Source organism: Lutjanus erythropterus, chromosome 16 (assembly GCF_056507025.1).
Source record: "Lutjanus erythropterus isolate fLutEry1 chromosome 16, fLutEry1.hap2, whole genome shotgun sequence".
Classification (NCBI taxonomy): Eukaryota; Metazoa; Chordata; class Actinopteri; order Lutjaniformes; family Lutjanidae; genus Lutjanus; species Lutjanus erythropterus.
This window is the reverse complement of record NC_139332.1, coordinates 13972197-13999164: the sequence shown is the minus strand read 5'-3', so window position 1 is coordinate 13999164 and position 26968 is coordinate 13972197. Positions and strand designations below refer to the sequence as shown.

Genomic DNA, 26968 nt, shown 5'->3' with positions numbered 1-26968 from the left:
CACACTTTGATGTGTAAAATTGGCCCTTTAAACAGGGCATGCATTTAAAGTAAAATGTCTTGATGGTTTTATTAATGTCTGCACTGTATATTACCAGCTGTTTTGTAGTTTTAATTTCTTCTTCTTCTAATTCACTCTCTTATAAATAGCCCTGTAATAGATGTTGTCTGTTGTTTACTCCACCTATCGCAGGCCCAATGCATTCTGGTATGTAGATACATGAGCTCACTTTGACCCTGAACAAGTGGGTATAGAAAATCTGATGGATAATACAATGAATATGATGCCATATAATCAGTGTTATCCATGAGGAGACAGCATAAAGACTTAATATAGCCCACCATATGCTCAGATCTGTACAAAATAATAGGTTAACATGTTACATCATGTTGGAGCTCATACACTGTCTATCAAAGTTATATTACAAAAGGGATGTGCCTTTTTCTATGCTTGTTTCAAGGCAGTTTCTGAACTTCACTGAGAGTCCCAACAGATGTGGTCGTAAAGTGGTGGAAAAAGAAATTTAAAAATGTCGCTTGGCTTTTCTTTCACCCCATCTGAGATTGAAATGCCTTGCATTAATTTACCACTTTACATGATCTCCACTCGTGCATATTCCCTCATCCCTCCCCATCGTCAGCAATACACACACACAGACACTAACGCACTTAACAGTGTAGCCACCAGGAGGGGGGGGGGGGGGGGGGGGGGGGGGGTGTAGGGCTGATAGGGCTTGCTCCACTTTTCCATCTGACAGAGCAGAAGGGATCAAGACTGTGTCAAACAGCGAGTCAGCGCGGCAAGAGGGAGTCGGCCAGTGGGGCTTAATGCGGGCTCTGCCTCCATTGGGCGTCACGGACGTGGACAGGCTCGCAGCTCATTTCCCCTGCTATCACAACAGTCCTTAGAGAGCGCATCAACATGGCAGCTTTGATTCTCAAGGCATCATGCTCTGGTGCTTGTTGTGGACAGTCAGCTTCAGGGTACTTTCGATGGCTTTGAGTAGCTGTTGCATGTTGAGATCAGTTCTAAGTAGCCGTGTATACAAGTCTGATCTGTAGACATGGCTGCTTTCTGCTGCTGGACCTAATGGATGAGTGTGGGCTGCTTTTTAGTTTGGGTGATGAAGTCATGTAAATCAGGATAGGATTGTCTGTTCTGAGGTCAGTCTTTTTTTTTATACATTATACTTATTGATTGTGTCATCATGTGATCTGTGGGTGTGGAGTGGAGTGGAGTGGAGGACTGTATCTCACTGTACGGCCAGGGGATAGCCTTTAGAACTGATGACATTTCCCTTGGGTACAGCCGAAGATGTTAGGCATTTGTAGTGATTAGTGTTTGAAGTTTAGATTAGAAGCTGCGAAAAAGAAGACTTGCTGTCTGCTGTCAGTTGGAATACGTTGCCTCATCACTGCTTGTTTGAGAGCCACTGGGTAAGTAACATCTATACCCTCTCAAAATCTTTTCTAGGTCATTTTGTGGCTGTTGTGTTCAGATCTTTGCACTGCAAATATGTAGCCTTAAGTCAAGTGCAGTATTTGCCTTATGCTTATCTTGTTGACTCGCGCATTATCCTCTTTACTCTTATGGTGCTGGAAGTAGGTTGAGAGGGCAGTGTGTTAGTGCTTTATGAGACTCTATGAGCTGTCCCTTGGGCCTTAATAGTCTTTGAGTGTCTGGCAAGATGCTCAGAAGAAGTCCAGTTTTTAGAGAGCCTCTGTACATTTTCTGTTAGATGTAACATTTGAAAATGGGTTGCAAAAGAATCCCTCTTTCATACAGGATTAATAATCCATTTTCTGCAGGAGCCACTTTCTTCAGAGTCATGTTTAACACAGAGTGCCGGCAGTCGGGGCAGCAGGGCCATTTACGGCTGGAATCCAAAACCTGTATCTCTGCTTTTCCTGTTCGCTGACTAGCTCGCACACCAGGAAGAAAGATAATCCTGGTAAAGAAGCTTATAAATTAGCCCGTGTCCATGCCAGAGAGCAGATTGGGGCATTGGAGGTCAATGACAAAGCATGCTCCTCGCACGAGATTCGCGGGAAGAAGCGGGATGTCGGGTTTTGTGTGACAACCTCACATGACATGAGCCACAAGAAAGACAAGTAGGATTAAGCAAGGACAGTACGCTCATCTTTATTTAAGGCCTGTTCCAGTTTCCATTCAAAAGCAAGTGCAATCGAAATCAATAAATCTGCACTGGAGGAACAGTGTTGTAAACCAGTGGATCTCGACCTCTGAATAATCAGACTGGAGATCACGACCTCTATCCCCACCCTAAGTCTGCCCAAGACACTGAAACAACTAAAGACCGCTTTCATTATCAATTAATCTGTTCAGTTCCTCAATTAATTTATTAGTTGTTTGGTTCATAAAACGTCAGAAAATGTGCATTTCTTGAAGTGAGCTGTATTTTGCCTATTTTCTGGTGCTTTAACCTTATATTGAATGTCTTTATTTACGGCTCTTATTCTGCGATGTTTAATTTTATGATTTTCTCCACAATCATCTAGTGACCCCCAGAAATTATCTTACAACTCCCTTGGGGGTCACAACCCCTAGATCGAGAATCACTGTTGCAAACAACTTGTGTCCTGTTTTTCTAATCATTCCTCTCACATGAATGAATATTTAATGCTTAAGTTACCATGACAGAGATAACATTTAGAAACGTAAGCTGTACGGTCAGGCACTTAAACATCACAGCAAGCTGCAGATAATCTCACAGCCATGTTCTTGCGGTTATAAGACCCGTCTTTACATCAGTCAGTGGAAGAGAGCAAAGCTTAGTTCCTACAGAGTTAATATCTGGGTCGAATACATTTATGCATGCAAACACACATACACTGTAATGCAAACACGGGCCAACACTGGGGTGAATAGTGTGAAGTGAATGTGTGCTGGTCAGTCCTGCATAATAGGCGCTATGAAAGGTTGAGTAAGTACAGATGATTTGTGTCATGTGAAGATTTGCTTCAGTGCTTTCTGGCGGTATTGAGAGTAAAAGGCCAATACGCGCTGCCTCTGGTGAATGTGTATTCTGGCTCCCCGGCGGTCGGGGATGTAATGTCTACCGGAATAGATTCCATCAGCTGGAATAGATGTCCTCTTCCACACCTCCTTTCTTTTTTCCATTTCTTTCTGTGGCTTCAATCATAAAACTGAACTCCTGCCCTCACAAAGAGGCAACTGCATATAGTATGTTCACACACACACACACACATATATAAGGAAATTGACGAGTTATAAGTTAATTACTTACATTCAGAATAACATGTAAGATTTTTTTAAGTTTTAATTAAAAAAGTACTTTTATGATGATAATGATTTATCTTGTTTGTTACACATTTAACAATATGGAACTTCAGGTAGTGTAGTATAATAAACTTTTTGAGTCACTCCCCTCTAACAGGAGGCCGCGGTCCACCAGGCAGCGCTCGAAATTAAAGATGTCCCAATAAAAATACCAGCCACATAAAGATACGGCCAGGGACAATTCAAGGACAGTTAAGAAGCCTGTCATTACAAATGAAATTATTTCATTTTGCATCATGGAATATAAAGATTATCATTTTAATAGTTTGGTGTCGAAAGATTTGAGGTGGCATCGCCACAAGCTCTACACCAAGTTACATGCATGCTTAGACACTGTCAAGGTGTTTAAATAAAAAGTTTTTACTGAGACATGTTCAAATATGTAAATTTACATCGCCACATACCATTCAGAAACAGGTTTGTATTTGCAGTGCAGTTTGCAGTGATGCATTTATTGATCAAGAAGTTAGGAAGAGTAATTTAACCATTGTCTAAAAGATTAATGAAAACTGGTTGTGGCCAAGCTCCTAGGGTGACTTCAGTGTTTTATTTAAATACAAGTGCAGGGAACAACTAGCAGAACTTCCCTGGCGGACCAGAATTAATCAATAAATTGATATGAGTTACTAAAACAAAGTTATTAAGCTATATTTATTATGTAGTCTGGGAGAGCTGAAATTAGAATTTGGGACAGTTGCAGGACACTGCAACTTCGATCCGTGTCCTCAGGACCAAAACCTCATGTCAAAAGAACAGGTTTGTTTTTTTATTTTTCCTGATTGCAGCTGGCCTCATCAAAAAGACCAGAGTAACCCACTGACACAAACTCTCACCCGTGACCCTTTAAAACTCATGATGTTGAATCTGACATGGTAACAGACAGCTGGGCTGCCAGGATGACCTGTCCCTTGTGTTCTCCTCTAAATTACAGGAAAATAATCATAAAATGTTTTTTGTTTTTTTTAATTCAATGCATTTCAGTACAGAGATTTTAGTGAATGTGAATCTGTCAGTATTAACCTTCAAGGTAAAAATAAACTATTTCTTTGAACTTGAAATACTTGGTGTCCCGGCTGCCTTAAACTGACTGAATTTGAAATAACAAGTTGAGGTACTTTTGTAATGAATAATTTCTCAAAAAGATCTTACAGCGGCAGCTGCTCCCGTTGGAGTGTAATTATTACAAAAACCAAACAGCCATGACTCACTGACCTGCTCACTGTACATTATCCTGCTTGTGGTTATTTACCAAAGAGCATCGACAATTTGACACAAAATCTTGTTTTAAATAATTTTATCGATTTAACAGTGATTTAATTGTTTCTAAAAGAGTCTATGATCAGAACTGCAACAGTCTTCATAACAACAGTCTGTTCTACATAGCAGCAGCCTGCCGTACAGAAAAAAACAGACCATAGAATGCTGTAATTGACCAATCAGAATTGAGTATTTGACAAAGCCATGTAATTAATAGTATTAACGATCAGTCCGTTCTTTATAAGCATCCCAGTAAGTGTAACAATGGGGCAGCATACACAATACCAGGATCCTGCAACTGAAGCAAACAGCTACTGTAAATGGAATTCAACCATCATTAATTAGATTATTTACACCTGTGCGTTTACCATGACATGTCAAAAAGGCGGTCCATGCAGTCACCAGGCAACATGTACTAATGAGAAGGGCAATGACAACAAGTCTGCTTCAGACAGAGATGGATCACAGTGCAATGACTAAAAACTGGAAAAAAGAACCGGGGTATAAAAACATGACAATAAATGTGCACATACTGATCGAACACGCGGGTTGTTCTTGTCCCCCCACAGCGTCATTCATGCCGACGAACAGTGACGACTGTTAACCCGTTGCTATCCGTGCGACCACTTGAGGCCACTTAACCTCCATCAGCCTTAAAATCCCTCTCTATTTCAACAAGCCCTCTTGCTCCCACTAGTCCTCCTGTCTATGACTCATTAGCTCTGTGTTCGGAGCATGCATCACCATCTCTCGCTCTGTTCTCTTCTCCAAAAAAAGCACATTTAAACTTCAGGTTGTACAGTATCCGTGACAATTTGCTCAATGGCTTCACAATACCATGCGCAACATACTAAAACCTGTCCCTGCTGTCTTCTAAAGACTTTATAGCAATTTGATGTGAAAATATTCTCTGTGTAATGAGGATACAACTTTTTGATTTACATGCTTTTGGTTTCCATCTATGTGTGAAATTCTTTTGTCATCCCTCAATGCTTTCTTCATCTCTTTGAATTTATCGCTATTTGCTTTATCCCTTCCACATTTTTAGTTTTTCCTCCTGTGTAATTGCCTCGCTTTTCTGCGCTTCTGACCACTGATGACACGAATTTGATGGCTCGTTTTGCCAGAAATGAGCAATGAGAAATGGAGCAGTGGACACCAGGCATGCAGTTTTACTACCATACTATATTTTTTGGCTACAGTCATCTCATAAATCAGTTTCGACAATGTTTTGCCAGCAGCTAAAATTAGCTGATAATGTTAATCCTCATTACATCAATGACAGCTATGTAGGACAACAATTTCTCATGTAAAAATGGTTTAAATGCTGAGCAGTCACTGGATACTAATTGTTGCCTGCATACAGTATGTCAGCTCCTGTGTAATAAGGCGTAATGTCTCTGCCCTTTTACCTTACCCACATTATGTCATCTTTGTCTTTGAGACATTGGAAACACGTCACTGTTCATGTCTGTGTACCAGTCAGATGGATTTGCTGCTTTTTCAGTGACTTTACTTCCATGCAGCCGCATCAAATCCCCACATCAAACCCTTCAGTTTTAAGAATTCAGAGCATGTTTAACCTTTTTTTGTTTCTTAACAGGGTGCAATTGGCTTTCATAGCACTGCCCTTTCAGTCAAGGGTTGGCGCCAATTTATTCTCAGTAGACATAAAAGGTCAATTTATGCTGTTGTTCAGGAGGTATTTTTCCTATTTTTCTTAACAGCTGCAACATCATTCTGCCATCAGTTAGGGGACAAATTGGAAAACATTGTAATATGTTACTGCTGTGGTCACTCGGTGTTGAGAAACAATAAGAGCTGTAGATTTCATTACAAGTACAGCACAGTTTTTTTTTTTTTGCCATCCCTACACCCACACTGCAAACACTGTGGGTGTAGGGATGGTAGTCTTGGCTAGCCGGTTTACTATTTTGGTTCAAACTGACACATCTTTACAACCGTTGAACATATTTCAATGAAATTCCATTCATGGTCTCCAAAGGATGAATCCCACTGCCTTTTGTGATGATTTTTTATATAGTGATACAAGCCATTCAAATTTTTCTTTTATATTTATTTATACTGAAACATCACATCACAACATCTACAATAGAAAAAAGGCACAAAAGTTTGGACATATATTCATAGTTGCAGGATGATGTGTCCCAATGACTTTGGTGGTCCCATTAATTCTGCTCTCTTGCCACCAAATTGGGTGGATTGACATAAACTTTTGTACAGACATTCAAGTTCCCCACAGCATTAATTGTAATTTTTTTTTGTCACCCCCTTAAAGGGCGAGTCCATTTTGTAGTTGCATGATGACATTACTACATACAAACTCCTAGGTTGAGGGAGGGGAAAGGATCAGTGCTATAGGAGTTTCCATTTGAAAAACTGAAAGAATGCAATCTAAGAGCACCATCAGATCAAAGGTTCAATTTGAACAATTCTTTGTTTAATGACCTGTAACACCTGTAAAACTAATAACATTCCCATCAACCCGAGCTCTACTTTTGTTTGGTACTTACAAGCAAATTTTAACATGATAACATGCTAAACTAAGATGATGGGACATAGCAAACTTTACACCTGCTAAACATCAGCATATTAACATTGTCATTGTTAACATGTTAGCAAAATATAAATTGCATTTATATCAAGGACTGTGTACACAGTACATTAATTTCAAAAAGGAGAAAAGATGTACTCTACCTGATTTAGCTTACCAGCTGATTTCCATCTATAGTCCCTGGGCAGGTGAAAGGAAACAGGATACTGACATTAGCATTTAGATCACAGCGCTGCTGTGCCACAGCCTCACTGAGCTGCTAGCATTTCTGTAGGAATGACATATATGATTTTGGCTGAGGTTGAAACTGTGTAATCGCCTTGTGCATTGAGGGATAATTATCTGACAAAATGGAGCCAACTCCAACATCCTTTAAATAAAACTTTATTCTTCATCAAAGTCAAGACCAAACAGCAGATATATTGATTGTCACAATGCTAGCAAACCGGATGTTGTTATGTATATTTACACATCTTAGCATTTGTTTGCATACTGCCAGGTTGATATCTTTGCAGTATACATTTGGGATCCCTGGCCTATAAACCAACTATACACCTGTTTGTACATCTGGTACCTGTTTTCCATGATAAGAGGAGTCAGCAGCAGCTCCAGGCACATCCAACCACTATAACAAAAGTATAACAAAAGGCATGTCCTTTTCATCTTTCCTCACCAACTAAGCCCAGCTGATAATCTAATATGTCTATGAGCCCAGCAGGGCCCACAGCAGTAGAGTGTATCCATAGCTTCAGTGCGTCTGCAGCAACAGAGATCAGGCTTTGATGCAAGTTTGTGAGCAAAAAAAAAAAAAAAAAAAAAACAGACAAAAGTCAAAGCAGGCTTTTTTTGTTGAAAGACATCAATACCAGCAATCAAATCCAGCTAAACTAGATGAGGGTCAGCAGTCCATTAAGCTCTAAATTCAGCAGCCAAAACAAAGAGGTCACAGATAATGTGCATTTGTGCATGTGTGTTGGTGTTATCTTCAGTGACATCCTGCTGTGAGAGCTGTCAGACAGTTCCTCATTACCTCAACTTCCTCTTTGCTGCCAGACTGGCCTAGAATACTTGATGTGTGAATGTGTGTGTGTGTGTGTCCATGTTGCAAAGTTAGTTGAGGAAATAAATGGCATGCATGTTTTCACGTGTGCAGCTACCATACTATACTGTAAATCATGCATAAATCAGCACGATCATTAATGCATGTGTAGTCAGAGTCCATATGGCTGTGTTTTACTTGTGTGAATAAAGCCATTTGTAAATACTTTGCTCAACGTCTCTGGGGATTTCACACAGAGAAGTCACATGTTTTCTATTCATGGATGCATGTCATGCCAGATGAATCGCTATAGCTCAGTGGATTTTTGTTATAAGAAATGTAAATGTAACCTATAAACAACCGCACAAATTGCAGTGGTCATATGGGTGCTGGAAATCGTGAAAAATGTATTCAAAGTAGTGTTTTCAAGGTTTGAAAAGTGCTTGGATTTTGTATAAATTGCTTGAAACTGCTTGAAATCATAATTGACTCTTTGTTAAGCCACGCCCTCCTTAGTTACTGTTGCAGTGCGTTATGTGTGATTTTCTACCAGACATGAGCAAGTAAAAAGCTTGTTGCATGATATTAGTCCTTTTCTCTATACAATACTGACCAATTTAACATAAAAATTGGGAGAAATTGTTGAAACATTTGTTCTTTGATTCCACAGAGAAATAAACGGAAGCAGTTTCTCATTTCTTACTGATGACCCTTGATTCTGTTGGCTAAAAGGATGACTCTCGCTGGCAGTTTTCATAAGTGTAGTTGGCTAATGTAAGCTAAGATTAATGTGTAAACTCCTTGAGTTAGCTGAGAAGTTCATCTTCAGCTGACTTTTTAATGTTTCCATCTGACATATGTTAAAACGATAACCCTGTGAAAGTATGTTAAACATGTAACATTACTTTGCAGTTGCGTACATGATAAAACATTAATACTATAAGACTGAGGCTGAAGCTAGCTTACACACCATTGGTTGGGTGATGAAATATGAAACATATATGCCCAGGATAGATGACAGAAATACACTTGTTAACATTGGACATTGAGACAGTCACCCAGCAAGACTAGCCGGCCCACCATCGTCCCAGGAAGAGAGCTGGGATAAAAGCTAAGCTAAACTGGCTAAAACTTAAGAATGCAAGCCAGTGAGAGATGAATTATCATTGGCCGACTTTTCGTCTCTCGGGATTGTTTTTGTTCTTTGTTCTCATTATGGGAGACTATGAGGCAGTAGCACCTTTTTAACGAGCACTGGCTTGAAAATGAAACATAGGTTCAGCCTATGTTATAGGCTCATTTATTTTGAAAAGAAAACCAAATTTTAAAGATGGTTAAAGATGTTGCTGGACCTGTAAAAGCCGGATATACTCCCATCTTAAGTTAGCGAATATTAGCAAAATGGTAACTGACTAGCTAGGTAATCTATATCAATCATTAGCTAGCTAGTTAGCTAGCGTTTTGCTAATAGTAGCCAGCTGGTTAGCCAGTTTTTTGCTAACATTAGCTAACTTAAGTTATGACTGTGTGTTGCTTTTAAAGGAATGAGAGAAAGCACGTAGTTTGTTCAGTTCTTACTGGATCACAGGGCAAAAAGGGGCAGGAGTTAGGAAGGGTCAATTTGTCACCCCTCTATCACAAAACCAATTTTGGTTGTTTATAGCACAGTAACATCTAATTTTATGCCATGATGAGGCGAAAAATAGTTTGAGGATAACATATAGTAATATGTAATTTACCACTGCTGTAAGGTGCTGCAAAAGCTTGAAAATGCACTTTGGAAAGGGTCAAAAAATGCTTGAATTTGACTTTGGAAAAGGTATAGGAACCCTGAAAGTGTACACATTTTGAGGGATTTCCTCGTAAAAGGTAACACATGCACATATAGCCTCATTCGCTCGCTTCTTTTGTTGTGTTTCCCCCAGTTCTCTCCATCTCCAGCACACACACAGAAACACACAAAGCCGCCTGCGCGCCATGTTGCTACCTGTCAAGCTGTCTCTAGGCTTCACTGCTGTGACTCGTTTTCCGATCCTCAGTCTTTGAAGTGTCACTGTGCAGATGATGATCATCAGGGAATTGTACTCACATCTCATTACTGACATTATGAATTGAGTGTCGCGGTGTGTGTGTGTGTGTGTGTGTGTCTGTGTGTGCTTTCCTTCATGTGCAGATATACATTTGAGAATTAATGTTGATACATTCTTGTCATTTAGTGTCACACTGATCATATTTGAGTGGCCTGTCACAGCAGACGTATACTTCGTCTTGAGTGATGTGTTGTACTGTGCCGCAGTTAACACGTTGTCATTTATGGGTGGTTCGTGTACTTTAACCGTTTGTTCGCTTTATTTGATCGACAGCAGAAGAAATATGACTTCTTTATTGTTTTTTACATTTTGCATCTTACATGCAGAAACAACGCAGCATGTTGGCTCATTCAGTTTATGCTCAAACACATCACTTGACATTTGATTATTTGTGATAATAAATCTGTTTAACATTTGCTGTAAGGATTGCTGTAGAATATAGAACATTAGCTAACTTAAGATGTGACTATGTCATTTTTTTAGGTCCCCCAGCAACATTTTCTAACCATTTTCAATACTTTGTTTTCTTTACAACATAGATGAGCCTGGCACATAGCATATTCTAGCGCACAACACAGGAAAGGAGAAAGACGGCCGAGGTACCAATTGCTCAACTTTCATTGGAGCACAGGGTAAAAATGGGTGGGACTTAGGAATGGTCAGTTGGTACTAGGTAAAGTTAGAACAGTATTGTACGAACAGCGTACACTATAGAGCAGGAAGTGATGGTAATTGAAAGATGGAGATACAGTCAGAAAAAAAAGAATGAAGCAAGAGAAAATCAGACATATTCTTGTAGGTGCTGGGTGTGTGCTTTGTGATGCAATAATAATATTGAAAAATACCTTATATTCTGATATTTTTATTTGTTAGGTCTATCCATTACAGGTTCACATAGGATGCGTCTCAGTTAGGGCAGTGAGGACCACAACAATATGACAGCTCAGGCCGTTTTTATTATATTTAGGTTATCCATAGAAGAAGGGTATTGTGGAATTCCTTTCTGTTAGATGTTAAACTATCCGTCTGTTATTTCTCCAGAGGCAGGCTAACATCCAAAATCTTCTAAAAGATACCATAAATACAACAAGCAACACGGCAGCTTATCACTTCTCATAAAGTGAATCTGTCACCAAAGCCTTCCCTCGAGATGTAAATGTTGCCCAGATACACAATATTGCCAGTCGAAGCTCATATATTTTCAGTATATAGAATGATTTGACGATTGCAAATCTTATGTAAATCCTAATATGCTGAGGCCCTTATATAGGCAATACTTTATTAAATTTTCTCTCCATCCGCCGCTGAGGGTGCTCATTGCTATTAGCTCGAGAGGAGGTAATTATGTTCTCCACTAAGGCATTAATGGTGAAAGAACTGTTCACACCGTGCTGTCTGCAGTATGATTTCATTTCATCTTTTCTGCTCTGCAATTTTTTTTTTTATCGGAAGGGATGAATTTATGAAATATGATCTGTGTTCCTTTGATGAAAAAGATTGACAAGATACTTTTTTGTTGTAAAATTTCCGGTCCCCAACATCAATGAGAATGTCAGTTATTGCCAGCCGTTTGCTGGCATGAGTAATTGCAGCCTATGTGCCTCCTTTAACACACCAAATTCTTTGTCATCGCCTTAAAGCAAAGATTTTTCTCAAAGGAGAGAATTTCTGGTGCAGAATTTTAAGGTTACATCCCCTAGACCCCAGTCTTTCCACGAAACCAGCAGCTAATGTAGTTATGCAGCAAAGGTGATTTGATTCCTCTGTTGCTTCCATTCACTGAAGCTGAAGGCTTCCCTGCATGAAATCAAACTAGTGTCTTTCATGTTGATGTGCTTCTGTGCTACCTGTACATCCTGATGAACAGACTACTTGCTCTACATAAAAAAGTTTTATTTTTGTAAGATATTTATCATATAAGCTCCACTCAGAGCTGTAAAACCATGCATCACGGAGAGAGTAAAGCACCTGCAAACTACCCACAGACAGGGACTAGAAATCAAAGCCTGTAGTACAAGAGATTTTGCAGCAAAAGAACTCTGTTCAATATTGCTCACACTGAGGAATTTATTGCTTCACTTGACTGCAATTACCTTTAACATTGATTGGACATCCACATGAAAAGTGCTGAAGTCTCCCTTTAAGTGTTTACACTCAAAACTCAGTGAATCTGCTTCATCAGGACAGTGTGAGGGTGGTTTGATCAGATTTAAACTGTGACCAAATGGCTCAGAAATGCCATTCGATTCTCATTAAAATGTTGCTAAATCCTGATTGGTGCATAGCAGTACGGTCTCCTTTTCCTAAAGGGTGCCTCACCTATTTCAAACCAGTGAGAAGAACCATAGAGAAATCCCTCGTGTGTGTGTTCATGTTGGATCTCATTACTCATTCTGAGAAGTTGATTGAAAAAAACATGTTTTCCTGCTGCCTCTTTACCCATCAGTCATGAAGTCAGCTTTCTTGACCCCGACAGAACATCTCTGTAGCTGCTCTCACATCTCCTATAATGTTTCTACCTGTCTCTGGTGGCTGGAATAGAAGAATATCCAGGGTTAAACATGAGGTTAATGTGTAGTGTGAGCTGTCAGAGTAATTAGTTCAGTTAGAATCTTATTGATCGACCTCCGCACTCATCCTACTATTGAGGGCATTTAGAGGGACGGGGAAGGGAGGTGGGCAAATAAAGGGAAGTGGAGTAAGATGTAGGGCAATAAAGCATACAAGGTTCTATTTTATGAGATTCTGGGTACTCTCGTTCCAAGTAACTTGTTGCGTGTCAAAGCAATTGACCGTTTAGTGCTGAATAATCCCCATCCACCGTTTAAGCTGCACTAGTCTTTGTTAACTGTTGGCTGATGCAACCGTTTTTTGTCCTCGCGGCCTCAGGTTTCTTAGGGTATTCTTCCAAGAAAAGAGAGATGGAACACAAAGAAGAAAAGAAAGAACAAAGACGTGCATTTAGGGTGCTAAACACGGACTTGAGAACAAGTGGGGTGACATTGGCTTCTAATGCCAGCAGGGTAAAAGAGCCTGTCAGCTTGCATGGGTGTTGATCACTGCACATTAAAGCTACGCTCTTAGAAATAAAGGTGCTAACTAGAACCATAAAGATCTCTTCGGCTTGTCCCCATAGGAGAACCCTTTGGTCACTGGTTGAACCTCATTAGGGACCATTGGACCTACTTAGAACCCAGCATAAGGAGTTACACCTAGATCCATTTGTGAAAACCCTTCCCCAGAACGCCCTATGAGAGGTTCTGCAGAGAACACTTCTATGCTGCAATGATCTGGGAATTGTATCCAGAACCTCTCCATCTTCTAATGGTGCCAACAAGAACTCACACAAGGGGTTCTAATTAAAACCTTCTTATATGATAGTCCAAAGAACCCTTGATTGAACCCTTGACAAAAGAGTAAAAGGGTTCTTTAGATGAAAAGTGTCCTTAGTAGAGCCCATCATCTTACAAAGAACCCTTGAGGGGCTCTGTGAAGAACCCTTTTGCATTGTGGTACAAAGAAACCTTAACAAACCTTTGACAAAAGAGCTCTTCAAGGATTTCCTTAATAATAATAATAATAAAAATAATAATAATCATTAATAATAATCCTTAATATCCTTGAAGAACTTTTTTTTTTGAATGAAAAGGGTTTTTCAGAAGCAAATGGTTCTGGGTAGAACCTCAGTCCTTCAGAGAGAACCTTTTTGGAACCTTTATTTCTAAGAGTATATAGAGTGAAAGAATGAACTTGGTGAACTTGTTGGCAAAGAAAGTTGATGTCTGAAACTTTCTGTCCGTCTTTCACCTCCCCTCCTTTGAGTTGGACCCTCCTATAGATGTGTTTAGTCACGTGTTTTTTCATCTGTTTGTCTCACAGTCACTGCTTATGTCCCCTGTGTTTCTCCCCACCTCCAGGGAAGCTGGCGCAGAAAACTGGGGCACAGAAGGCTGCCAAACGCTCGCGTCAACTACTGTCCACACCAAATGCCTGTGCAGCAGGATATCCACCTACGCCGTGTTAGCGCAGCAAGCTAAAGACCCGGTGAGTCACTAATGCACAGCCTGATGTACTTTGTGGGACTTGGGGGCTAACAAGGCAACTACAACCAGGGGCCAGGTCAGTGAGCTGATGAGTAATGTAGTATGAATTTAAGTGACATCCTTGTCAGTGGGATTTCACTGTAAACTACAACATTATTATTATTGTCTTTCTAGAGATATGAATGGATTGTGCTGGTTTGACTGGTGAAATTTTAAATGTACAGTGTCTGACTTTATAATCACTCCTCCAACAAGAAGAAAATGGGTTCAGACTGAGCGGTGCCATCAACGTCTACCATTGTTACAGTCTGTGCTTGTATAATTAGACAGTATGTTGATCGGCTGTCATTCTCCATGTAATTTCAGCTTAAACCAAGCAAAGGTCAGGTTGTTCAGTGAGCTTCTTCCATGTAATGAGAGACAGAAAAGGCATCAAGAGAAAGAAAGAGTTTTTATTGTCTGTACGTGTGTGTGATTTTTGCCTGCAGCGTGTAACCTGCGCTTCTATAAATAGTTCACGTGGCTTGCAGTGTGTGTTTGACATGATTAAAGAAGGCTTTTTAGCAGTTCAGGGTAGTGCCTGTTCTGATACATTGACCCATTCTCCTGTACTGTGCTAATGGATATCCAAAGATCAGACAGCTCACCTCCCTCTCACAGACCTTAATTCATTAACTGTGTACTCTTAGGAATTAGGGTTTGAAAAGGATTGCACCTGAAGGGCTGAGGTTCTACCCAAAGCATTTGTTTCTCAATAACCTTTTTTTTTTGAAGAGGCTCATCAAAGGGTTCTAGTTTTAATCCAAAGCACCCTTTTTGGAAGAAAGAGTTCGTCAAGGTTCTTTGTACTATAATATAAAAGGGTTCTCAGTAGAAACCTCTGGGTTGGTTCTAGGTAAAACCCTTGGAATACAAACAGGTTATTGATAGAACCCATGGGTGGGTTCTTGTCACACTCTTAGAAAGTGGGAAGGTTCTGGCTTAACCACCAACGTGTGCTAAGACTTTTCCGGTTTATGCATCTGATTATAAACTGTTCTGATTTGGGAACCAAAGTGTGAGTATCTATATTCCACATCCTGCAACACCCTCTGTTGATGACATTCTTGATTACAATAGTTCAAACAGGTGGAAACGTGAGCTGGCTCAAGAACGAGAGCTAAGTGGGTGTAAGGGTTCTGGGTGCAATCATTACACCACAGGAGGCCCCTTTTTCCACCAAATAAGCTCTGGTTCTTGAATGGGTTCCGTTCGAGGTCCTTGAAACCTCAGTTCCCAAACAAGGCATGCCATTTTTGATTCCAGCTGAGAAACAACTTTTCAAGTTCTCAACCAGTTCATTTGTGGTGGTGGTTGTTGTGGTAGTTCCATGTTGGTGGAAAAAGGCCCTCTAGAACCTCTTACAGACAGTTCTGGATGGATCCTTTCACAGATTGTTCTAGATATAACCCTCTCTGTTGATTTAGGTTTGAGTTAGTCTGAAACCCTCTGAAACAATTCCAAGTAGAACATTTAGAAAAGATTGTACCAGGATCCAAAACGGTCCTGCTGTGGGGACAAGCCTTTTATGATTCTAGCTAACACCTTTATTTCTAAGAGTGTACAGCATCCCACACCATCACCCAATTTATTTCACACTCTCCTTCAATACACACCTAACCCAATTTATTATTTATACCCACTTTCTTGCTCCCTTTTTTCCTCTTAGCCATATTCTCCATTGATTTGTCTTCTTATCAGCCTTCACTCTCCTCCTTAGCGCCCTACTTTTGTCACTTCTTTCACCCTCCTTTTCACCTTGTTAACACTTTCAGTTGTTGTTCTCACTTTATGCCACAGCTCCTTGACAGTTGTGGTCACAAAATGTTCCCTTTAGCTTTGGCTGTTAATTTGTCTCCATGCTTGCTTGCACCTATAATGCCCAGGAGGATGGCGATTGCATTAAATAATAATCAGAGAGTGAAAGGAGACAGAGTTTGGCTAAATTTGTTGCTACAAACTACAATCTGTGGGGGCTTTCTTCTTATTTTCTCTTTCTTAACAGTTAGGGTTAGAAAATGGAGCCAACAAAGCAGATCTGTAGTAAGCACTGGAGGGTAACTCCAGGTGTCACAGAAATGGAAAGTGATTGTGAGGAATGAAGGATTTGGGGGAGGAAATGTTCAACCAAACAGAAAAAGCAGTCCGGTCTCAGCTGGCAGGCAGAACTAAGAGGGAGAGAGTAAGAGGGTCAGATAGATGGAAAGGAGATGTTGTCTGTGCTAAGTAATAATGCATTAACAACCAGTGTCGCTGCGATAAAGAGCTGTGGGCTTATGTGGACGTCTATCCCTGAGTAACCCTTTCAGTGTAAAACAGTGCTTCCATATAGCAGTCACTGGTGCCACGCATTTACAGTTTTCTTTTGAGAGTACATCATGATGGCCCTGTCCTTACATACACTCTGAATCATAAGGACATTTGTGGTACTGTGGCTTTGTTAGCACTTTTACCTCAGAACTTGATATGTTAAGTTCTCTACATATTTGTCAGTTTTTTCTGGGGTCTTTGCTCCGCTATACAAGCCAGTTTACAAACCAACTAAACCCCATAGGCAAAATTTGTTATGTTACCTTGCAGAACAAAGGAGTTGTTGTTCTACCACTCCCCTGATCTGGTTGTTTGTTTGTGTCATTGTGTGACTTAGGATAGTTAGGAATTACCAAAGTCACACAATAACACAAACAAGCTAACAAATCCAGGCAGCAGTAGAACAGCAACTCCCATGTTTTGTGAGGTAAAATGACTGTTTTTGCCTCTGGAGTTTGGTAGGCTTGGAGAGATATGGCTGTTGGCAGTTTCCCGTCAGAAAATTCTGTCTGATGGCAAGGTAAAGATTTGAAAATAATCTAAATATAGTGTACACTTTTACTTTACACTCTCTGCTTCTCCATACCTGGGGTGTGCTGAGCTAATACACAAGAAGTGACTTTTATAAACAGTAGAAATAAGTGGACAGAGCTTCAGGGTCTGAAGAGTGAAGCTAATGCAGAAATGCTTCGAACCTGCATTCTTTCTAATGGCCAGCAGGAGCTTCACTGGGCACAAAAAGAAGTCAGATTGTATGTAAGTTTATGAGAAAATAATCCAACTTCTGACAGGATGCATTACCTCATTAAACCTTTGCAGAATGAGTTTATGGTTTCTCACTAATTCTAAGTTTTCTTCAGTGCATCATAATGGTCATTTTGTAAATTATGGTCCTATTTAAAGATAAAAAATAGACCATAAAGAAGTGTTTAGTTTAAGGTGTGGCTAAATTTTTATTGGCAAGTTTATTGTCCTTGGGTTTTCAGTCAGATTCAATCAGGATAGACGTATCTTCCCCTGCTCCACCATCTCATCCAAATATGGTCACTTCTGGCTAAAAAAAACCCCAAGATGGTGATGACCATAATGCCAAAGCTGATGCTTCAAAATAGTAGTTCACAAAACATTGGGTGGATGTCAAAGTAGTTCTCTCCAACATTAATTATAGTCTATGGCTGAAACAAATTTAATACACTTCTTCCCTTTCATGCCCATGCAAGCTGTGGAACTCCCTAAAATATGAGTCACTTGCCGCTGTTGAGACAAAATGGATGAGACTTTCATTTCCAGAACCAAGTTCACCAGAAATAGGTCCACCAACTTTAAAACGCTGTGATGATAGGGACCAATCGTGCTCAGTATGCTTATCTTTCAACATTCCATCCTTGAATTATCTTTGATTGGTTTTGGACGTACATGAATGGTCATTGTGCCAAAAACATGCACATCTTTCGCATCCAGTGCAAAAAAATGTTGCTGCTTCCTGTTTCACAAGGACTCGCAACAAATTGGACTCGAAACACTTTACCCTTTTTAAATGAAATAAAAGAGAATATTTTTTAAAAAGGAGCAATCTTCATTGTTGCGAGTCCTTGTGAAACAGCAAGCGCTTGAACGATGTCAAATAGGTCACACGGCAGGGCTGTATTACTAGAATGTCAGCGGTTCCGAAAAAAGAGACAGTGGATGTAGTCATCCAAATGACAGCTTCCTTGAACTTTCACATGGGTGGATCAAGTCACTTAATCCATCCAAATTTGGATAAGCTGTTGCACCTTGCTTGTGTCACCAGAGACACACCTAACAGGGCCACGCTGATTTAAATTTTAGATGCTCAGCCCTGCGCTTAAGGTGCTGAATATATTTATATTTATATTGATATATCTATCATCTCTGGGATTTTCAGACTTTTTCTGACCAGCACATCATAGGGCAAGCCAAAATCTTGGAGCACACCTTTATGCAATATAGCCTTTATAACCAAAGGAGGAAACAGATAGAGTTCCCGGATTGTGAATGGGGAAAAAAGGGTAATTAAGGGAAGCACAATGTTCAGTGTTTGGTGACTGATTTTGGCCCATTGCTGATATCATATCAATATCTTCACATATTTTTTCAGAGAACATCAAGTCTCTTATTCTATCTACTCTTATCATGATGGCCCACTGACAAATACAGACATGAAATACAATGTTTTTCAAAATAAAAGACAATGCTTTTCAAATGTACAAAATCATTACATTGTAATGATCAGGACATCCGCTCTTAAGATGGACTATTACATTTGTAATGTTGAGGCAATGTGATTTGGCTCCTCCTCTCATGACCAATGCTGAGCAGTCATTGCAAATAGCAACTCTGATATCAGTTTTGACACTTCAGAGAACTGCTGTCATGTGCATACATATCAGCAGAAATATTGGCATTTAAAGCTGATACAATATTTAACATTAAAATCACTATCAGCCCATATCGATGATGTGCTGATGATATTATGCATCTCTAGCATCTATCATCAATCAAGTTCACTTTGACTGAAGGTGTTGACGGATTTTTTTGTCAGGGTATAGAATTTGCCTGTATAACAGGAAATGATTGTGTACAAAGTATTGATATAAGAAATTAAAAATTATTATAAAAATTAAAAAAAAATATTTTTTCTGTGGTTTTATATTGCAACAATAGCGTATGGTTGTCGTAAAATGCCAAGGCACACTTGGACTTGCCTCACAGCACACCAGTGTGTCTTGGCACGCCGTTTGAGAACCACACAGCAAGATGATATAAACCTCCAATATTCAGCTGGCTTGTTAGTCTATGGATCTCTATACCATGTTGTAGGAGTTATTACTTTATTCCCTTCTGCTTTTCCCCTCCCCTTGTTTTTTGTAAAGAGGGTCAAAATAAGGTGATGGCCTTCAGGTGAACAACTGCAGTTATTCATTATTTCGTCCCTCAAAGCCTGAATTACTTCACAGGGGTCTGGAACCTATTACAGAAGTCGGGGAAACATTAATTCCCATTATATGGAAAAAACACAGCGGCCACGACCTATAAGCTGAATGGGTCATTTCAGCCACTATTTCTGGTTCCTGTGACTCCTCTTCCAGCTGAACAATATTGACTTTTCCTTCGCATCGGCAAGCAGGTCGGCCATGTTGAGTGAAAAGAGGACCAGGAGGGAAAACACATTGACTTCTTTGACATTTGTTACATCTGTGAAGAGTGTGTTAGTCATTAGCGATCCGTCATTGACTCCGCGGTACCACCATTAAACCCAGTGCTGAGGACCGGAAGGTATGGGTCAGTGTGTTTGTGTCCATGGCAGTCGCTCAGTCGCTGATGTGGACAGTGCTGAGTGCACTCTGTCGCTTCAGGGTCCTCCAGAGTTAGCTTTTTATTCCAGCGGAGATTGGATTGTATAAAAGAGCAGGGGGAGACAGATTGAATTTGGCAACACATAAACAACCTAGTCACACCCAGACATGCAAACACAGACAACTAGGTATGGATGTTCTCACTTTTTCACACACACAAGCATGCACACACGCACAAAAAAATGCACACACCCAAACACACATTCATATGCTGTGTCCAGGCTGCTGGAGCAGAGCTGAGTATCAGCAGCCCAGCTCTGACAGCTTATCCTGGGCCACGGCGCTAGGGACAAGGGGGGTTGAGGATTAACCTCCATGTTTAATAGAAAAGGGAGGGAGGGAGGGGGAGAGAAAGAGATGGAGGGATTTAGAAGCAGTGCTGCCATTACAGGCCGTTTACAGTGGAGCGAGGGATAGCCAGTTAATCCTGTTTACTTTCTATAGCCTCTGAGATTTCCGTGTGTGTATGTGTTAGTATCCTGCTGTGTGTATGTGTATCTACAGAGAGACCTTCACTATCAGACACAAGACAGAGATTGTTACTTTGGAGAAACCGAGGAGCAGGACGGAGAAAGGGGAGTTGATTGAGTGAGGTCATGAAGGCATACAATAAACCAAGCCACTTAATTCCCAAAATGACTGCAGTGGGAATACAAACCCTACAGATATGTCTGGACTCGTTGCCTCCACAGCGCTCATAGGGATCATGGGATTTGGAGTTGAAGGATGTATTGGCTTTATAAAAGTCAATTTAACATTTTGTGCCTCAAGTTAATCAAGTGAGTTATACCCCCTTGCTCCAGTTTGGACAGTACAAACACATAAAATCTCTGCTAATCAATTAGTGTATTCCTGTATATTACTTACCTGTAAATTTTTTTTTTTACATTTTAGTCTATCTGTCTGTCCAGGGAGTTCTACCAAGAACCCTTTTGTATTCCAGTGATTTCATCTAGAACCCATCCAGGGGTCTCTGCTGAGAAAACCTTTGTGTTCTAAGGGGTTTCATATATAACCAACCTGGGGGAACAAAAAATATCTTTTATAATGGCTTCACCTAAAACCCTCTTGTTGTTGAGGGTTACCTCAAAGGGAACTGTGGAAAAAATGTTCCACAGACAATGCAAAAATGATTTAAGCTCATGTTTTTTTAATTGTGGCCATGCATCATTTTAACACTGACAGTTACCACTCAGAAAACATCTTTTAACACGCATGCGTTAAAAAAAACAATCCTCGAGGAATTCCTTCTTCCCTAAAGGGGTCCTTTGGATGAATAGGTTCCAAATGGAAACCCCAGTCTTACAGGGGACTCCTGATGCACACCTTCATAAAAAAGTTGTTCTTCAGAAGCAAACAGTTCTGGGTTTTAGCCCACATTAGCCCTACAGGAAGAACCCTTCTGGTACCTTTCTGTCTAAGAGTGCAGGGCTGCTTTCGTGGTTGCGCCGATGCGGAAATTGATTACAGCTCTCTCGGAGTGCCTCTCTCAAACTTGTTTTCATGGCTGCAGTTGGATCCACGGCTCGTGCTTGCCTAAGCAGGTAATCAGAAATGAGAGTGAAAAGGTCAGTGGTTCAAACAGTACCTGAGACCTTGATCCAGTCAGTGTGGATGACTACACAAACAACACACACATTGACTAGCCAGCATGGAAAAGATGCAGGGTGCCTTCTGCGTTATCATAACTAATTTATAAGCCAATTACTGTATCAAAGCAATTTTCTCAAAATAACCAAATGTGAAGTGATCTCTGCTTCTGCTGTCAAGGATTTCTCACAGCTTCTTTTACCTGCATTTGGCCGAATCATTCTCACAAAATGATTGGTTCTACTTGAGATGAATTGAGTCTGTTTCCTTCGCTGGCATTAGTGGCTCACAGGCACCTAATCAGAATGGAAAAACCTCAGAGCCGAGTCTATTATTTAGACTATTAATGGCCAAAAGTGCCTGATTTGACTGTGCAAGGACGATAGGGATGATTGAGGCGCTGCTAGACGGCAGCTCATATTTTAACTTATTAAAACTTAACTGGAGACAGTGTTGTGAAAGAAAAACAAGCCCTGCCCTAGATGAATCAAGACTACAAGGTTACAGTATGCAAATGTCTTGCACTTGTCAACTGTAATTAAAAGATGAGGGTTGCTAAAATTTATGAGGGACTCTGCTTGGAATTGCATTAGAATCTTTTGGTCCCTTGTCGCATTAATTGAAGGTGAGTTAGTGACAAGGGATATGATGAGAGAGTAAACAGGTGGATTGATTTAGCAGTGTTTCTCTGGCTGAAGATGCATAATGACTGAGCCTGGGTGTGGTGAGGACACAGCTTCTTGGTAATTAGGTAGTCTAAAACTGTATAGTATATCTTGATACACTGAGATACACTTTAGTTGCTGCTTTAATTTAGAACTTCTTGCTGGATTGGGCCTTTGTTTTGTCGTGATCTTCAACAAGCAGTACAAACCTGGAAAAGTATGTAAAAAAAAAAACACCTGAGGATGTGGCCAGAACTTGATTTGATGACTTCACATTTTTAAGTCACTATGTCAGCCCTTCAGGTTGTCACACTGTGACAGGAAACTTGCCGTTTGTCTTGAGGCCACTGACACCAGAGCTTGTCAAGTTGAACCCTCGGGGGTCTGCTGAATTGATTCAGTTGAAGCATATCGCAGGCAGTATTTACCTAGTGCCATGACAGCAAAACAGGCAACTGAATAGCTGAAACGCTAGATTAGTAAGATATAGGTTTTTACAGCTCTGCAGTGGCACAGTCTGCTTGTGTGTGCTACTTTGTATGACTGCACCTGTGTGGGGACAAAAGGAGCATACGACTGCCACAGGTAAATACCTTGAATGCTGAAAATGCCATCTTTTCAAGAATTATGCGGCATTTTACAAAAGGGCATAGCATTTGTACAGTGTATGAAATATGCTGCCAAACCCAGACTATGAAATATGCTGCAAAAAATGTCAAACTGCATGCCACAAATACGAACAGCTGTCCTATAAAGTAACAAGAGTCTGAGACTGGCTGCACCAGCAAATATATGAGAATGTTGGTAGCAAGTTCAAAACCCTGATACAATGTAAAGAATGTTTACCTTTTTCTGACAAGCACCTCTTGTGGCAGTGCAGGCAATGTTGTTATACCTCTTCAAAACCTCTTACAGGATTGCTTTGTATGGATGGATGGGTCAGTAGTCATCGAACTTTGACACACTTACATCATCAATTATTGCAAATATTAGCATGCTAACACTAGTCTGGCCTATAGCTTGCCACTGTCAGCTATATCAGTCAACATTCTCTTCTCATTCTGCTATCTGCGTGTTAAAATGTCTGTTTTGTTACGCGAAACAACAACAACCTCGTAGCTTATAAAATGCTCAGCAAGACCTTTCCTCAGCGCTGACACAGTGCTAAACCAGAGTGTGGAGATAAGTCTGGCTGTGCAAGGCTACGCTAACACAAAGATGGTAAAAATCATACCTACTGAACATCAGAATGTTGGCCTTTTGTTGTGACCATCCTAGCAATGACGTTATTAGCATTTAGCTCAAAGCACCACTGTGCCTCACAGAGGTGCTAACGGTGCTAGCATGGGAAAGCAAAATAGCCTAAATTGACCAACCAAACCTTCATATAAAATCAGTTCAGTTCAGTTCAAAGTTCCGTGATAAATGCCCGATTGTCTTTTAGGTATGGTTCCAAACTGCCATCTTTTGCCAGAACTAGTAGGCTATGTAATGGACTTTTTTTTTTTGATTTCACAGGAGACATAGCATTTTGATATCTTCTTGGGGACTGTTGTATGGGACACACTACAAATACACCAAACTGCATGAGTTGTAACAAAAACATCTAAAGATGGACACTCCATGCAAACTGTCTTATAAAAGACTCCGAGTCTTCTTATACTCGTCAGGTAGACGGTACTTTTACTGTTGCATGTTTCGCTTGCAAAAGAGAATGGAATTAGAATAGTGAAAGAAAAGGATATACAGGTACAGATGGACCTGGAGTGAAAGAAGAGAATGGGAGAGACCCACTGCTGAGGAGTGAGTAAATAATAAAGGTAGGGAGGGAAGAATGGGAGACAGAGAGAGGGAGAAAAGGGGAGGGAGGTAGTAGAATAGGTAGGAGTGGAGGGAGGAGGAGTGTCAGCGAGAGGAGATAAGTAGGTTAAACTTCCTGAGCTGAAAATAGCTATCTTCTCCATCACATGGTAGCCAAGCTGCCCAGGGGAGCCTGGCCGTATACAGCAGAGCCTCAGCACACTCTTTCTAATCTGTAGCCTCTCTCTGTGCTTTTCTCTTTTTTCACACACACACTACACACAGACGCTACACACACTACACACAAACACATATCCCTTCCAACTGCAACATAATATCACTCTATCTATTTAGAGCAGGGCATTTGTGTGACACTGTAGCCTCAGGCTGTGTTTGTGTGTCTGTTTGTGTGGGTGTTTCCTGTTTTTTTTTTTTTTTTTTTAGCATTTTCTCCGTTATAGCATCCTTCGACATCATGAAATTAGATGCCTAATCTCATCATGCACACAGAAGGTAAACGTACCAATTAAGAAAACACTGTTAGACAGATTGACACAATGAAGAGCTGAGGGACAATTTGTGGTGCATATTGAGTAAATTACATGTAATGTAATTTATTGCATTACTTGTCTGGTGGCAGCTAATTTAAGACAAAGTAAAAGAGACAAAGAGAGAAAAGGAAATTGAATAGCAGCAGTGGGAGTAAGTCACACATGTACAAGTCACTAAGTTACTGTAGTGACAATCAAGCAAGTCAAAAGTCCCCAGTATAACTCAAGCAAATCAAGACTCCCTACTATAAGTCAAGAAAGTCAAGATACCCTACTAGTCAAGCAATTCAAGAGTCCCTCATATAAGTCAAACAAGTAAAGAGTCCCTATTATACACTAAGTCAAGCAGGTCACAATTCAAGTTATACAAAATTCTGATGATCTCCCTCAGTTTCCCCATTAAAATCAGGTCAAAGAGAGAGGCAATGGAAAGCTGGGTTTTATTTTCAACATTGAAAAAACTGTAACAGCCTGAACGCACCTTATAAATCTTATTGATATTTGACATGTGGCAATAATAAGCCTCCAAAATAATTAACAATGGAGAGTAGGGCTCTGAACCTACAATATAGCTCTATGGCAGGGACAATGTATGTGGGGGTCCTGTTGATGTTGGCAGAACTTTACAAAAATCTCTGCTGGTTGCATCTGGCAATTATGGTAACATTGCAGTCGGTGCTTTACTGTCCATTGCCTCCTAGGGATCTGCACTCTTCTAGTTATTTCTAGACTAACTCCATCCAGAATATCTGCCTTGTTCCTCAGCAATTTAAAAAAAGTCTTTCGAGTCATCTGCCTGTGATCTAAGTCAAGTCTCAAGTCTCAATCTTTTATCATTGTTTGTCAAGTACTTCATTAAAATTGTGACTTGAAGTGATAGTTCACCCAAAAATGAAAATTCACTCAATATCTACTCACCCCTGTGCTGATGTGAGAGTGAGTGAAGATCTCCAGCTCACAAAACACTCCTGGAGTTTCAGCAGAAAACAGCACAGGGGTGAGTAGATATTGAGTGAATTTTCATTTTTGGGTGAACTACCGCTTTACGCGTGACTTATGTCAAGTCACGTGACTCAAGTCCCCCGCCTCTGTTGAATAGCCTTGTGTAAGTGTGTCTGTGTGCTTGTCGTTCCCCGTGAGCCCTCCATGTTTGATCTGTCAGGCCTCAAAAACCCACAAATGTGTGTATATCCTTTGACCTTCGTCTCTACATGGTATCAAACACACTGAGTCTCTGTTGTCTCTCATTCTCCTCCTAGGCCTTCCCTTTCTCCTGAAGCAGATGCTTATCATATCCCCTCTTTCTCTTGTTTTTTTTTGTGGGTCTCTCCTTTCTTATGAGGCGGTTTTGATTATGTTTCACCTCCGTTCTCCTCTGAGCGTGTTTGTGTGTGTGTGTTCATATTGGTATTCTAGCACTATTCTACTTTCCTCTGGAGAAATTGGCTTCCTTTGATGGGCCAGGCAAAACCACTAAAAGGGAAGCTTTGACTCTCGCTCGTTTTCTTTTCTCCCCATCTATTTCTTCCCCCTCCTACTCTTTGCTTTCTCTTAGTTGTCCTTAACTCTTCCCACTCCATCTCTCCGTCTCTGAATTGCTCTCCTACTCCTTCTTTTCAGTTTGCATTCTTCATTCCTCTCTAAAGTCCTCTCCTCCTCTGCCTTCAGATCATCTTGAATAGGCGCACACACACACTCACGCAGCTTAAACACTGACTTTCAATTACTTGGCACATCTGCCTGGACGTGCCTTTGTGTGCGAGGATGTACTTTATTTGCAGTAAAAAAAAAAAAAGACACCTTGTGCAGTGTGTGTGTGTGTGTGTGTGTGTGCGTACAGTGATAAATCTTTGGGATGAAAGGGAAGGCTGGCCACTCTAGGAGGTAAATTGAGGTAAATTGTGTGATTGAGAACTTAAAAGCAGGGCAAACATTAAGCCCATTTGGGACGCGGCGGGGTGCATGCTCTCCACATAGCTCCATTTGTCTGTTCCTCATCCTTTCATGGGCACACCTCGGGAGAGAGGCAAAGCAGAGGTGCACTGTACATCCTGACCTAGATCGCTTAATTATGCGCCATGGTCTGGTGCTTTTACCCTTGTACATGTGAAATTATACAATGGGTGTAAATGGGTGCACAGCAGGCTCCCAGTGTGCATTCTCTGCCTTGGCAGTCAGTTGGTAACCTGAATACCTGAATAGTACATAACATTAAATTGAAACTGTAATTAAAATTACAAGGTCTGTAGGTGATGCTGGAGAAGTGACATACATGACAACAAAGTGGTCAAGATATGTCAAATAAACAATA

The 26968-nt window shown here is 40.5% G+C and overlaps 1 protein-coding gene across 2 annotated transcripts in view; it reads left to right on the top strand.

Moving 5' to 3' along the window:
* The window catches only part of adgrb2 (adhesion G protein-coupled receptor B2), a 211633-nt gene that overhangs the window by 118732 nt on the left and 65933 nt on the right, over positions 1-26968 (top strand). For both annotated transcript variants that reach the window (XM_084738328.1, XM_084738327.1), the window contains exon 16: positions 14200-14326. In XM_084738328.1, the coding sequence (XP_084594454.1) occupies positions 14200-14326 (127 nt within the window). The remainder of the gene's footprint in view (positions 1-14199; positions 14327-26968) is intronic.